At 36.9% G+C, this 16633-nt stretch overlaps 1 protein-coding gene across 1 annotated transcript in view; it reads right to left on the bottom strand.

The window, feature by feature from the left end:
* Window positions 1-8482: 8482 nt before the first annotated feature.
* IFT57 (intraflagellar transport 57) overlaps window positions 8483-16633 on the bottom strand; it is a 59941-nt gene continuing 51790 nt past the window's right edge. The window contains exons 7-11 of the mRNA XM_082625909.1: window positions 14050-14121; window positions 13129-13260; window positions 11573-11635; window positions 9693-9759; window positions 8483-8679 (exon numbers count right to left, since the gene is read on the bottom strand). Of these exons, the coding sequence (XP_082482035.1) occupies window positions 8501-8679; window positions 9693-9759; window positions 11573-11635; window positions 13129-13260; window positions 14050-14121 (513 nt within the window). The 3' untranslated portion in view covers window positions 8483-8500. The remainder of the gene's footprint in view (window positions 8680-9692; window positions 9760-11572; window positions 11636-13128; window positions 13261-14049; window positions 14122-16633) is intronic.

Raw genomic sequence — 16633 nt, 5'->3', positions numbered from 1 at the left:
GGAAATAATACCTCCCTCACTCAGTTGCAAAATGAAATCTGGTAATATAGATAAGATGCTCAGCACAGTGCCTGGCATATAGAAGACAATCACTATATTTGTGCCTTTGTTCACGTTAGTCTTCTTAGAATACTGCTTCTCCTCTTTTTCATTTTATAAAATTCTAGAAGAAAGACCTGGTTGAAACATCCTTTCTTCCTCGTGGATTCATGTTTCCTTAATTGTGTTCCACTACATTCAGGTCTATTATTACAGTTTATTGCATTATACATATTTGATTTACCACTTTCCCTGCTTGACTCCTTATCCTGGTATTGATTTTACCTTTCCTTTCTCCCAATGTTTCTCTAATACTTCCTCTCAACCACCTGATCCCTTACTGTAACACACCCCCATGACTTTGTGTCTTTCCTTCTGCCTGGAATGGCTTTTCCGCATTTTTCTTTGCTACTGGAATCTTACTCATCCATCAAGGACCAACTCTACGAATTCTTCTCTGTCTCCTCCAAGTTAGAATTACTTTTTTCCACTAGCTTCAGTAACACTGTTTATTTCTCTATTAGGAAACAGCATTATAACATTTTAATTATATGCACATATCTTTCCCATTAGACTGTGAGCTCTTGGAGGGAAGGATAATGTCTTATTCATATTTGTTTCCCTCAGTACCTAATATTGTGCTCAAAATATAGGAGTAATTCATCAAATTTTTGTTGTATTGGTACTACTTACATGTACTAAATAGCATCTGCCTAAAGCAATAGGTCAGATATGTGACTGAAGGTGGCACTTCTGGATCAACAGTACCTTCTGTAAAGCTCATGGGTTGCTGAATGGTTTCCAAGAACCAGGTGAATAGGTGGTTTAAAATGTATTGCAATATCTATCTGAAATAAAATATCCAGTCATGAACATAAGTATAAGCTAACATTTAATGACTAACGAAGTCCAGGAAGCTTAAAAGAAACCAGGTCATATGCAAGGGCAATAGATCAGTGAAACTATGAGAAAAATCTAATAAACTCTGGCTGCGATTTTTAGTCCCTGTGTATTATGAAGAATTCTTACTGAAATTTATGCCTGTGGAAAACTGGCCAGTTTCAGTCTCAGCATGTTTGGGTCAGGGACATTTCCTGTTATCAATAGGAAGCTGCTATACAATTAAATGGATTAATGATGCAGTGAACTGAATTAGTGGTTTTTTTACAGCCAAGTAATTGAACTAGTTGTGCATTCTACATATTTTTAGTTGTACAGGCATGATCTTTGAATCTATTGTGTAAGAAGATGCTTGGGCTGTTTTAGCCTACTGATTTGAGCAGCAGTAAAAGGAACTGGGTTTAGTTAGGAAGGCAGTAAAATAACATCAATAAAATGGTGCAGGAGATGCACATTTGACACACTCAGTAGGTTTATGGAGACAATGATTTTTGAGAACAATTTGCAAATCTGATCTAATTCAGTTAGTACTATAATAATCTACCTTAAAATATGGTGGAACATTCTGTTGTATATTCACTGCATTTGGCTCTAGTCTATGGAACATTATAATACTTACTATCAGTGGTGTGCTGGTAAACCGGATCTCTGTTCTGTTTTCTTTTTGTTTTTTAAAGCCCTGATTTTTAGTGTTTTCCTATTTCTATGGTGTAAATACTCCCATTATGGGCTGGTTTTAAGCTACCAAGTTTAACAACTGCTCTCAAAGTTTCTGAATCTCTGACAATCAGCTCTTAGGAGATGGTGCACCATTGCAAGCTATTACAAACAGTGGAGGAGAGCCTGTTAAAGTTTTAAAATCATGCAGTCTTAGGACTAGAAGCATCCAAAATATTCTAGTCCTACTGCTAACTTTTCAGAAGAAGAAAATTGACACTAAGGATAAGTAACATCCTAAAAGTCATGCAGGCAATTACTAGCAAACTTGGGATTGGAATCAAGGTGTCTGGACACCCCATGCAGTATTCTATGCAAAAGTCTTTATATAGGGAGTAGAGAAAAAAGTAATCATTGGATATAAATGGAAATATTACTGTATAATCTTGCATTGGGATGTGGATGGGACAGGATGGGTGACAGGGCTGTGAACGTGAAGTTCCCTCAAATGTTTCAAGCTGTGTTGAGAATCACTTAGGAAACCGTGAAGTTTTAAATCTTGGTTTATTAAATGGGCAGGCCACTTAACCTTTTGGGGCTTAGGTTTTATGATTATTTATTTATTTATTTATTTATTTATTTATTTATTTATTTTTGCGCGGTACATGGGCCTCTCACTGTTGTGGCCTCTCCCGTTGCAGAGCACAGGCTCTGGACACACAGGCTCAGTGGCCATGGCTCACGGGCCCAGCCGCTCCACGGCATGTGGGATCTTCCCGGACCGGGGCACGAACCCGTGTCTCCTGCATCAGCAGGCGGACTCTCAACCACTGCGCCACTAGGGAAGCCCTTTATGATTTTTCTAAGTGACAGTTTTTAATATCAATATGTCTTAAACTCTAGTGTTTGTTACATAATCTAGGGTACTTATTAAAAATCATTCCAGGCAGTGCAAATTTTAAGATTGTTTACAGGCAATACTTTAAAAACCAATAATTTAGATCCTCTTTAAAGACCCTTTTAGATCTAAAATGGTTTATCTGTTTACTCGTAGCTAGGAAACATTTCTAGAATGGTAGCTCCTTAAAATAGTTCTTCCATTAGCTGCATCAAAGTCACGTGAGGAGCTTTTTAAAATTTCTGACCACCCAAGGTCCCACCAGAGACCTGTGAAATAAGAACTGAGGGAGAAGAGGGCTGAAAAATTGGGTATTTTTCTAGAAGTTGCCTGTTTGATTTGGATTCCCAATTAGAGTTAGGAACTTTAGCCGTTTCTAGCCTAGAGACTGCTGTGTAAGGTAAGAACGCAGTAATTAGTTGGTAACTACTGACCCATACAATAGGGGCTATTTATGTACAAAGACTTTATCCAATAGCTTCTCAAGTAGGGGATGGGAAGAAGCAGGTGGTGGGCTCTAGGGTACTGCCTGAGGGTCATCTGGAAAATGTCCTTGTAGTACTTAGCAATGCAAGGACAAAGTATGGAGGGGACCAAGGTGGGCCTAAAATAAAGCACTGATGGTGAGTCAGCAAATCACAGGTTTGAACTTTGCATGTCTGTATCAATAGCACCCAATTATGGAAATCCAATGCTTGAGACCTGCTATTTAGAACACGTTAAGATGAGCATGGTTCTTGCCCTTCTCTTCCCTGTATTTTTAAAAAGACTTGTCAAACAACAGTAACAACTAGTGAACCCCAAATTGTTTTTACCCTTTATAAATGCCATTACACCTCTTCAAATATAAAGTTTTAGGAATTATGACTTGGCTGTTGGGCACACTCAGTTTTAAAAAGGTAATGCTTTGACAATGGTTGTTATTTGACCGCAAAGTAGAGGGTCCTTTCTAACTACTATAATTGCATTGTTATAATGAAGACCAAAGAAAACACAAAAAGCCTTTTGGGCTGGCAGAGAAGAGTTTTAAGAAGAAAAGCACTTGGCCATTTAATCTCATGTTCTCTACAAAGTTTCCCAAATCCTCAAAGTCTACTGACATTCAGAGAGCATCCATCCCATGATTGTTAACCATCCTCACAGCAGAGTTTTGAATCAGAATTACATGTTTTCTCATATTCCTACACAGGTCCACCAGTTCTAATAAAAGGTTGGAAAATAATCTCAGATCTGTATACTGATTTTCACATACCCATTTAATTAAATCTGCATTCTTAAAGCGTGTTCTGAGTAAAAAGTGTCTGTGATTACATATTTGCAAAAAAAAAGGAACTACATTTGTTGCTTGCAGATTCACAATGTAGATGAGAAGTCCTGAAGAAAATGAACCTTGTTTAACGTTTCTCAAATTTACTGGTTACAGAGACTTTTGCTTTTGTTTAAACTCATGGGAAATGCTGACCTAGATAAATTAAGAGGGCAGTAGAGAAAAACTTCCTTAGAGGTGTCAAAAAGTTGTTCCTACTTGGTCAATGAGTAAATGATTATATAAGCTTAAGACATGTTCACCAGGCCATATAACTTTATTAGAGAGGTTAAATGATTTACACAGTTGATTGTCTATTTGTTTCAGAGGGGGACTAAATTCTGTGTAAAGCATATCATTTCCAAGAAACATCATTTTTTTTAACCTTTGTATTTTGTAATAATTTCAGATTTATAGAAAAGTTGTAAAAAATGTACAATGGATTTCTATATATTCTTCTCTCAAATTCCCAAAAATGTTAACGGTTCACATTTTAAAAATCATTATCCCTTTCTCTCTCTATGTGTGTGAATATACAAACACACACATATGTATATGTACCTTTTTTTCCCTGAACCATTTGAGAACAAGTTGCTGACATGATGCTCCTTTACCTCCAAAGACTTGTGTGTATTGCTAAAAACAAGGATATCCCTTTATATAACCACAGTACAAATATCAAAAAATTAACATTGATTTAATACTATTATCCAGTCTATAGACCTTATTTGAATTTTACTTGTCTCAATAATGTCCTTTTCTGAGACTTTCCTGGTGGTGCAGTGGTTAAGAATCCGCTTGCCAATGCAGGGGACACAGGTTTGAGCCCGGGTCCGGGAAGATTCCCACATGCCGCGGAGCAACTAATCCTGTGTGCCACGACTACTGAGCCTGCGCTCTGGAGCCCGTGAGCCACAACTACTGAAGCCCGTGCACCTAGAGCCCGTGCTCCGCAACAAGAGAAGCCACCACAATAAGTAGCCCGCCCACTGCAATGAGAAGCCCGCGCACTGCAACAAAGAGTAGTCTCTACTCGCCGCAGCTAGAGAAAGACTGCGCTTAGTAACAAAGACCCAATGCAGCCAAAAAAAAAAAAAAAAAAAGCCCTTTTCTAACAAACAAAGTTTTGTTTTGTTTTTTCCTGGCCCAGGATCCAGTCTGGAATCACTTGTTGTATTTAATTATGTCCCTTTCACCTCCTTTAATTTAGAGCAGTTCCTCAGTCTTTTTGTTCATGACGCTATCATTTTTGAAGAACACAAGACATTTTGAACAATGTCCCTCCATTGGATTGTCTGTTTCCTCATGACTAGATTCAAGTCATACATTTTCAAGAATGTGTGCTCTTTTCAGGAGACACATGATGGCCATTTGTCCCACTACTAGTAAGGTTAACTTTTGATCACTTAAAGTGATATCTGCAAGGTTTCTCTACCATAACGTTACAATTTTTCTTTTCGTGTAGTATCTTATAGGCTTCGAGATTATGTAAATATTCAGTTTTTCATTAAACTTTCACCTACTGGTTTTAGCATCTGTCACCCTAAATAGGTAAATTGAGGCAAGCTCAAATTACCAGAAATATTGGTGCCATTTTTCCATTTGCTCATTTCATTCTCTGTGTCCCATTTTGGTAATTCCTGCAATATTTCACTTTGTTATTATTATTATCTTATTCTATGATTGGTGATCTTTGATGCTACTACTATGACTATGACTCACTAAACCTCAGATGATGGTTAGCATTTTTTAGCAATAAAGTATTTTGTAATTAAAATATGTACATTGTTGTTTAAAGACCATGTTATTGCACAGTTAATAGACTACAGTATATTGTAAACATAACTTTTACATGCATGGGAAACTGAAAAATTCATGTTACTTACTTTATTGTGATATTCACTTTATTGTGGTAGCCTGGAATTGAACCTGCAGTATCTCTGAGATATTCCTGAATGGTGGTTGCCAGATGGTGATTTCTAAACGCAGTATTCCTTTGACTTTAACTGTCATTCTATTGTAAGGAAGACCCTTCTCTTCTGCTGTTGATTCAGTTATCTCTATCTGTATGGACTTGTGGTTTCTTGTTTCATTCTGTGGGTTATAATTTATTACTATAACTATTTGTTTTGACACTCAATTATCTCAGATTGGCTGGTGGAATACCCCTCAATCTGTGTCCTTCAGTCATATCCCCATCATTCTCTGAGCACATCCTTACTATCTGGCAGAGCAAGGTATTCCAGGCTTATCTTGTGCTCTCCCTGCCCAGCCCAAGAATCGGTTTCTAAGAAGTCTGGGTGTGTTCGTTGGGTTTTTGTCCTTAAGTAGAAAATTTAGAAACCAGGATCTGAGTGTTAGGTATTCTCATTGTTATTGGGCTGTCACTGCTCCTAGACCCTCTTAGAGGACAGAACTAGTAAATACATGTATATGTGTATATGCATATCTGTATCTATAAATATTTATATTTTCTATTCATCTATATGTATGAAAAACCCATGAGTTCATACTGATGCTGCCAATTCCAATCCTGGACCCATCATTTATAATTACTATCTTGAAATTGTGTCAAATCTCATAGACTTGAAGACATTAAATTCACCTGCTGTAGAATAGCAGCTACAAGATATTCTGGAACTGCGTAATTCCAGTCATCTAGCCATTCACTTACTAAGTCACACCCTATGTGCTAGGACTCGGCTGGGAATATGGAAATGAAGAAGACTTTCTCCTTGTGCTCAAGCAGCTCAATTTACTAGAGACAGTTGAGGAAAAAATAATTACAATATAGTACAATAAGTTCTATATTAGAGTTATTCACAGTGCTCTATGGAAACAGAGAGGAGGGCCCCCCAACCCAACCTGAGTAAACTGGGTTATTTCAAAGGAAGTAAACATAGGTTGCTTACAGTAATTATTGGAAGAGTTCTTAGATTACTGAATTTGCATGAAACAAAGAGTGCACTTTGCTTCCAAGCAAAAGTACATTTTGTGGAGAGCTCTGATTTATCTAGAAGGGTTCTCTGCATTGATTGAATTCATGACAAAACTACTCAGCCATGACAATACCTGTGCAAATAAGTTCCAGGGGAATCTCTGTTTGCTTGTGGGTCCGAAGGTTAGGTTTCACACTTCCTATTCTGCCTCTTCCTCTGACCATACAGGAAGGGAAAAATTTGGGACTTTTTCAAACTGCCTGTTATCCCAAATTAAATAAACTGACTTTGCCATTGTATCGATTGCCACCCTCTTGTGTAATAGTTTACACATACTGATTTTCTTTTATCTGAACTCAGTCTTGAACTAGAGAGAGTATGAAGGAAAGAAAAAGATGTGTGTGTGTGAGGGTATATATCTAGAAAGTAATGGCTAAAAAAAGAAATTGGGGTGGGGATAACATATTAAGATAAAAATGAGAAAGGGATTTTATTATTTTTGTTGTATATATATGTATTCTTATCAAAATTTACCACTAGATAAATTTATTTCCCCCCTTCTTTTCAAAAAATAAATGTGGACTATCTTGTGGTTTGAGTGCATCTCACCAGTTTCCCCCAGTTCCAAGTTGGTCACTCTAATATTGCTTATTTCACCAATTTAGAAATCCCAGACTAGAAAGTTGCTCAGTAAGACGTATAAGTAAAGATCACCAGTATTGGGGCTTCCCTGGTGGCGCAGTGGTTGAGAGTCCACCTGCCGTTGCAGGGGACGCAGGTTCGTGCCCCGGTCCGGGAAGATCCCATATGCCGCGGAGCGGCTAGGCCCGTGAGCCATGGCCGCTGAGCCTGCGTGTCTGGAGCCTGTGCTCTGCAACGGGAGAGGCCACAACAGTGAGAGGCCCGCGTACCACAAAAAAAAAAAAAAAAAAAAAAGATCACCAATGTCAGGAGGCTGATCTTGACATCACTTGCTGTCTCTCCTTCTGCTACAACATGATTCCTTAGTATAGCTGATACCACAGAAAAAAGTAGAACTGAGAAATGTATATACATTTTCATCACTATAGGAGCAAAGCCAAACACGACTGAAATGTTTATTTTTTATTAGGTGGCCTTAGATCATAGAAGATATAAAATCAGTTTAGTCGTGAAATGCTCGTGATAAATAATAAACTTCAAATGTTAATAAAGATACTGAAGATTTTTCTGATGCTTTCTTTTTAAAAAATGTGATTTTAGGTAACTATAAAGCTGAGGTAAGGGTAGTCTGGGTTCTTGGAAAGAATACCCAGCCATCACTGGCTGCCTCTGGGTGCAGAAGTACTTGTGATCACTGTGTATGGATCCAGTGGAAGGGGCCAGGCTTATGTCAAAGGTCCATGTGCTGATAGCAGCGGCAGCACCTGCAGAAAGCATGGGTCCTACACATTTTGCATCATGTACCTCTTCCTCAAATGCACAGAACCATAAGGACAGTGAGCCACCAGGTGGGGGCTTTAACATATGCAATGATTAGTGAAAGCTTCTTTGAAAGTGAGAATGTTTCATTACTTTATTAAATATTATATTCAATTCAAAGGCTTTGACCATCCATAATCATCATTGTATGTATACACACATACAATATGTGTGTATATATGTAAAAAATACCCGTTCAACATGCTTTTAAAGGAATAACTGTGTTTTGAAGTCTATGCAGCATAAAATATGATTTGATATAAAAAAAAAACTAATCAGAAGCCTGAAAAGCGATATGTTTTAATAAGAGCCTATTGCAGATTCTGGAATGATTGTGGCATGCATGTCCCTGGTCATGTTGGACTTCTCCTTCAGTTTTGACTGGAGTAATGTGTGTTCCACAACACCGATTCTAATGTCCATCTGAATAGTTTCTTGCTTCAGCTTCGTTAAGCTCTGTTTAATCTTCACCAAAGGAGCTGCAGAATGAAAATAACATGGAATAAAAACGTTCATTTGGAGTATCAGTGTATTACAGAATGGTATGACATTTTCCTCACTTTGTCTTAAGCCAAAAATGGGGTTAAAAACACAGCCAACAATTTACTGACATTCACACAGTTTTGCTGTGGCATTTTAAACACCTGAGATTTCTAGGTTGGGAAATGATGCAGCATTTGATGTACTGAGGCTGAACTTGCTTTCTTTTCTAGAGGAAGAGTTGCTAAAGGTGTGTTTAAGAATGTCTTCAATATTTTTTTAGAGGCTAGTATATTTATCTGAAGGAAAAGGGGATACAATGGAAGAAAAAGAGAAGGAAGAACTACCTTTAAGACATAGCTAATGGCTCATTTAAACATACTGCAAACCCCCTATACATCACCTTCTGAAAGATCACTCAGTATATTCCGTTAGAACTCTAGAAAATCTTTCTAGAGCAACGAAGGGCCTTAGGCAATCACCACTGGGCCATGTCAAAGTAACTAGCTTACAACAGAGGATGATTACTATAGGATTATTAATTCTTCTCTATTTGATCCTTGCCCAGTCAGGTCTACCAGGAAAGAGGGGAAAAAAAGGTCATCACATCACCACCTTTGTGCCTTTTGGGCGTACACTTAGTGCTTTTTTTGTACATAAAATGGAATAATGAAGCTCATTTGATGAAAATGGAACAAAATATTATTTTTTTAAACTGGCATAACAAAGTGCATATTTAACTATCTCCTATTCTATTTCTGAATTAATACAGTTTGAATTTTTTTAAAAATCCTAAATGATAGTAAAAAAAATTATGACTCTTCTCAGCTCATTTATAAGGAAAACAGTATACTGATTATCAGACCTCATTTTTGCACCATGTACCTCCCCTTCAAACAAATTCATTTTAAAAAGCAGACTTCTTATTTATTAATACCTCTTTAAAAAATAGATTTCTTAAAGATATATTCTTCTTTTGCTCATTTTCTTCTTAAAATGAGTGTGTACTTACCACCATCAGTCATACTGCTGCCTTTTTCTTCCATTTCTTGTTTTACCTTTTCTAGCTCTTCTGTAACCTTTCATTGAAAACAAAAGTTTTCATGAGCACTGGATTTTAATAAATTTTCAAAATTTTTGTATGATGTATTAAAAAAGTAATTCAGATATAATACATACATAAAGGGATACAAAGATCTTAGCAGTATTCTGGACATAATTTGAATAATAAAGTATGCAGATATGCAAAGCTTTTTATCTTCTGAGAGTGCTCCTATTGTTAAACGTCACCAAATTATTTTTTTATTGACTGTCTCAGGTTGTAACATGATAGAATAAAAATGATCTAAGTTGTTTTTTTAGGCATCAGGCACTCAAGCTTTGCAGTTATCTCATAGCATCTACCATGCCAGTCTCTAATGATCAGTTATTAATTAAAACAGCACAAACATCCTAAAAAGATTTTAAATTTCTAGAAGTTTACTACATACCTTTCTTAATATTACAGTTTTATAAGAGAATATGCCACCTTTTCCTCTATAGGACACTAAAAATAACGTTTATACCATATGGCTATATATAAAAATATTCTAACTGCTTTATCCAAACCATGAACTCCAAGAGGCACACTGGGCTGTTATAGTGGCTCTAATGTGTACTCTATATCATACTCAAAATTATACTACTATAGCCTCTATAAATTCCAAACTAGCATAAATGTAGGTAGAAAATATCATCTTTTAAAAATTGAAAAATTTTGATATGATCTAGAACGAAACCATAATTGTAACTTAGTAGGCTTTATTTTTATCATGCTGGTGAGCAAAAACTTCCTTGGGAATAAAGTGCTCATCCAAGTAAAAGCAAATTAACTTTTTTCAGGCACCTGAAATGTTACAACTGGGGATAACTACATACTCCAAAAGAACTAACTGGTTCCCTGGACTCCCTTCAAGTGTTAATTTACCTAACATAAGTGAGCACTTTACTTCTGTATAATGTTTTATCTGCCTAGAAGCACCACGGGGTTAGAGTCTAAATATTTCTAAAGTTATATTTTTAGTATTTTAAAATAACTATTTACTCCTCAAATAATCTCCATCAAAGAAGCTTAATTCTATTATACAGAAAAGTTTGTGACAATTATACTTGATTGTATCCAAAGATAATCTTGGACTTTAGTCCCATATTGGCTACTGACCTCGTTGTAAGGTTTTTTTTCCTCTCAGCTCTTCAGTGAAAAATGGGAGCATATATTAATAATATACATATATAAATATACATGGGTAAGACCTAATATATAATATATATGTATTACTAATATAATTCATGTAGTATGTCATATGTTAGGTCTTACATCTTCTGCAAGATGGTGAAAATAAATATACTATATGTAAATATTCCATAAGTTTTTAGAAGGGAAAGGGTTACAAGCCGCTCCCAATTTGTGGACAGAGAAATACACAGGATCACACACAAGTTACCAACAACAATCACTAAAAACAAATCTTATATCTTAAAGACTAACATTAAAATTTATTATAAGACATTTAAGTCAATGCTTTACCTACTCTTCTATATATTAATTACAATTATTATGTTTTAAAAAAGATTAAGGAAGATTATAAATGTGCTAATATTATCAGCATGTGTTATGTTACATTTAGTAAAACAACTTCAGGCATTTTGTGGAAACAAGTAGTATATAAATAGGTAATTGATTCACTGATAAGACAATTTAGGGATTTTCTCCTAAAGGAAAGGATTTAAGAGCCACAGGAGGCAACTACTAGAGTAAACAACCCACAGCTGTAGCAGATTAAACCATCCAGGGCTCTGAACCACGGTACCCCGCTGACAGGTGAGAATCTGGCAGGAGCACACAGTATGTACCTCAGACAGGAGTCTGGTCCTTTCAGTTACTCCGCCGTTTCCCTGCTGGTAACGCTCCCTTGCCTGAGGGAGAAAACATTTTGTTTAATGGCAAGTTCAAAACAGAAGTAGATGACTTAAATATGACCTCGTTGTGTTTGTAATTTCTGCATATCATTTTATGACAACGCCCCTCCTTGTTTGTGAATACTATTGTGAAAAGTGACATTTTAACGGTAGCTATTTTATGTCCCTCATAGGCACCATGTATTTAACAAAAGCACTATACAATGATGAACTACCTTAACCTTCATAAAATAATTGTGTAACTCACAGGGGCACGGTTCACAATAAAAACTGTCCTCAGCCGCTCCTAAACAGTTTAGACAATGGCTCTTGGTCGATCTAATCTGCGTGCTATGCAGAGAAAACATGTTCTAAAAAATCAATCATAATATAGCATCAGAGTCAGTAATTAATAAGGATTAACAAACAGTATGACAATATGGAATATGTCCTTGGGAACGAACTTAATCAATTATTTAATATCAATGTTTGAGAGATACAGGGTGGCTGTAATCAGAGACTTTTTATAGCATTTTAAAAGTAAAAACATTTGCAAATAGATGTGTATATGTGTGAATAACTAATTAAACAAATAATAAAACAGTGAAGGTTACTTTCTGCTTGGTCTTTGAGAACTTCTGAAAGTATGGAAGTGTCTCAAGTTTATTTCCATTTTTTTCTCCTTCTAACCTTGTCTGCTGAAAGAAAAAAATATGCCTTCAACTGACATTTGCAGTTGTTGAGGAAGACATTAGTAGTCTTCCTCAGCATCAGGAAAGAGGGGGCATAAATCCCAAAGGAAAGCCTTTAGATCCCTACTGTTGTAACAAAACACTGCTGCTTTCAAAGGCTGAAGGTTTTATTTTATTTTGGTTGAATTTCTAAAACTTTGAAAAGATTTAAAAAATTGCTCATTTAATTAATTAAACTGCTTGTCTTCGAACGTGTCTTGCTTTCATATTCCTTATTATGTGGTTGTAAGCCACAATGGCAAGGATGTCTTTTCTCCCTGACACATGTAAATGCATACTATTCCACTTCCTCCTACTCAGACAGTAAATTAACAGCAGACTTAGAAACAAAACCAGGTGTCCTGGCACTGTGTTCCTGTTCTAAGCCATGTTTCCCAGCAATATGACTTCTTTTACTTAAATCTAATGAAGAAATACATTTAAAAACTTCTAGGAGATAATTTCTATCACATGTAAAATGGAGATGACAAGTTGTATTTGCTCCCTAAAGTGGGCAGAGGATCAATGTGCTGCTGTTTGTGAAAAGTATTTCATGATTCTCAAATGAAAGGTCCTGTGTCGAGACTTCCCTGGCAGTACAGTGATTAAGACCCTGCCTTCCAGTGCAGGAGGCGCAGGTTCAGTCCCTGGTCGGGGAAATCAGATCCCACATGCAGTGGGGTGAGGCCAAAAACTTAAAAAAAAAAAAAAAGTGCTGTGTCAAGTTTAGGGACTAGGGTCATTAACTGGAATGAACCCTGGATATCATTCCTTAGTTACCTCACTCAGCTGGGCTTGAGCTGCACGATATTCCTGAACCAAGTGCTCAAGCTGATTATTGATGTACTTTTCTCGGCTGCCAATCTTCTCCAGAGTCCTGCTAATTTCATTATGAAGTTTGTCCAAAAATCCCTAGAAATTTTAGTAGACAGAGACTTCACAAATATATTTTTCAAAAGTAGTTTTAAATGGGTTAAATCTCCCTCAATTCATCTCACAAATTCTCAACCACCAATGAAAAAGAAGATAGTTTGAAATTTTCAGCAACAAAAAAGTCTGTAATGAAAATTATTTTAGTCACACTTTGCAGAATGTTAAAATGAAAAAGCACCTGGTAGTGTTAGTCAATTTATTTGTCCTTATGCAAATCTAAAATATATGTGAGTGGAATGTGCTTTATATAAAGCCCACAATCAAAGTAGGTAAGGGAATAACACGATTTTCTTATAGCACAATTCAAAGATGACTGGAATATTCCAGTTGGAAGTAGATCATTAAACTTATAGCTCTAGTCTGGGACCCATAACTTCTTACTCCAGCTTTGCTTCTTTGTGGTATTCTCCAAAAGTCCCTATTTCTGGCAGGGCAGCAAGCCTGGGAAGCTGTAGGTTCTAGGCGTTGCTGGCCTGGTGCTGTTATCCCCTGAGATTCAGAGGGGAAAGAATGATGAAATGATTCTAATATGCCTACCTATATATCTAGAGTATGTAATATACTAGGTATATATCATATTGCTTTTATATAGTTACCTTTCTTTAGTTGGTTTAAGTGTTAGGGCTGTTGAAACATAATATGGTACATTCAATCAGGAAACTCCTCAAGGGCAAGGATTGGGTCTTTTTTCCTTTCATGTTCTCCCTTAATAGGTATTACACAGATGAGTAAATGTACTCATTTACTCATCTGAAGTAATTCACATACCTTGGTCTCCTTTAGAGCAGATTCAATTCCACTTTTGTGCTGGTGCATTTGGTCAACATGGATTCTCCAATCCTATAGGCATAAGAGCATACAGGAACAAGTAAAAAATATTACATTTCCTTCTTTCCACTACTTTTTTGAAGTTGTACCCTTTATTTTAATTACTTTGGTTGCTGCCCTATTTCAGATAGGAGAGTCCTATATATAGCTTGCAATCAGATTGTAAAGAAATGTGTGTACAGCACTTTAGGATAAAAGGTTCTGAATAAATCTAAATTAGTTTATGTGTTCACAGAGCGATGTCTCACAATTTGAATGTAAATTATCCCTGCACTGCTGGTGGTTAATAGTTATGACTACCCATCAAAATGAAAAAAGTTCTAATTGCTAGAAAAGAAATACCTGTTTAAACAGTAACAATTATGTTTTCCAGAAGCAACTCTGGAATCAAGTAACATATATCAAATATTAGCTTGTCCCTTGAAATTAAAGTGGGACGCTTCTTCAGACTTTGGAATCTCTTTCTTAAGAAAGGAAGTCTGTAATGATAGTTAGAGTTCATATATTTGAGATGTATTGTACTACTGCTAGACCGATCTGAATTCGTGTGCATATTTGAACTCTCTAATCTAACATTTTAATTTCCTACAAGAGATCCTCAAAATGTTTTGGTTTTACATTACCAAAGGTAACAATTTTAAGACTTGAGAAATACTCATCAGAAGAGAAAAAATATTAAGGTGAGCTGGAGTAAGTGATGGAGCCAGGATATCCTTCAACCACACATATCTGCTTGCATGCCCTGACGCTCCACTTTGCTATCTACACTATTTTGTGAAGGAAAAACGATTTTGTGAATAATCCCATTCTACTGACTTCTTAACTTTGAAACGTAGGCCAGTGACCATAGGGTAAAAAAATCCTTGGGTACTTCACACATACCAATTATAAAATTACATTACAGCTGCAAAGAACCTCAAAGAATATCTAGCCTGAACTTCATCATTGCAGAGATAGGCAAACAGAGGCCCAGCGACAGAAAGGGGCACACCCAAGGCCACAGAGGTGGTGGTACACCTGGATCAGAAGCCAAATGCACTAATTCCCACGCAGTACCTTTTGGCAGTTCAGAGTTAATAAAAGGAGGAACTGGCTGCTTGACACCAGTGAAAGTGCTAGGGCAGAGAACAAACGGCACTTTCCTTTGTCCTTAAGCATTTTTCTGTCTCATGAGTGGACAGTATCTCAGAATACAGAGCGTGGAAAGGACCTTGAAGATCACCTACTCATCCGTCTAACAGTCATCTAGAGCAATGCCTTCATTTTGCAGTTGAGGGGACTGTTCACCACCTGTGACTACGGCTAGACAGATGCGGCCAGGAAACAGGCCCCTCCAGCTAAGCCAGTCAACACTGGAACAGGAAGGAGAAGCAACTGGCTGGCCTCCTGCAACGAGACCTAATATGGTTAAGCTTCAAAAGGAAACCTGCTTAAGCCCAAGCAAGCATCTTTATGAAAGATAATAAACCTAACAAGTATCATTAATTTTTTAAAGAAGTACTCATCCTGCCTGATTCCAAAAAGAATTTTAGAAGCTTAATAAACACCAAACTCAACTATTCCTATCGGCCTCTGTCTCTGTCGATATATATATATGTATATGTGTGTATATATACATGTATAAATGTATAAACATACACATATATATATCTATACATACATTACATATATATAGTTTTAAAATTTATTGTAATTGATGTGTTTAAAATAGTTTGTTCTGCTTTTTCTACCCAACATTATTTTCTATCCAGCAAATGTAAAAAATGTATTTTTTTCATGTTTTGATATTCAAAGTATTTTTTTTTTTTTTTTTTTTTTTTTTGCGGTATGCGGGCCTCTCACTGTTGTGGCCTCCCCCGTTGCGGAGCACAGGCTCCGGATGCGCAGGCCCAGCGGCCATGGCTCACGGGCCCAGCCGCTCCGCGGCATATGGGATCCTCCCAGACCGGGGCACGAACCCGTATCCCCTGCATCGGCAGGCGGACTCTCAACCACTGCGCCACCAGGGAGGCCCTCAAAGTATTTTGAGAGAAGAAAACATGCCTGACTCATCTAAGAAGTATAACTATGATAACTTACATTGATGTTAAGCTCCATGGAGGAGCTGGCATTTCAGTGGCACCTTGAAGCATGAGTAGCATTTCAACACACTGGAAAGGAGGGGAGAGTAAGGGTATTTTAGGCTGAGGGAGTTAATAAGAACAAAGAAAAACAGGAAAGTATATAGGGAACAGGCAGCCCAGGCTGCCTAGAATATAACACAGAAAGTTCTTGGGGTGGGGTGTGGAAGGTGAATCACAAGGAAACAAAGCTGGAGAGGTAGGTTGAATTAGATCAAGGGCTTTAATTAAGGAGTGTGGATTTTATCTTGTAGATAATGGAGAGCTATCAATGACTTGATTTCAGTTTTAAAGACAAGTCTGAGTTTTGGGAAAGTAACAGAGTGAAGGACTGATTAGAAAGGCAAGAGACTGAAGACAGGTAGCAGACCAGTTAGGAGGTTGTGTCACGGTCTACCTGACAG

This window comes from Mesoplodon mirus (assembly GCF_964341445.2).
Source record: "Mesoplodon mirus genome assembly, chromosome: 6".
NCBI lineage: Eukaryota > Metazoa > Chordata > Mammalia > Artiodactyla > Ziphiidae > Mesoplodon > Mesoplodon mirus.
The sequence above is the reverse complement of the archived record's forward strand: the minus strand, read 5'-3'. Positions and strand labels throughout refer to the sequence as shown.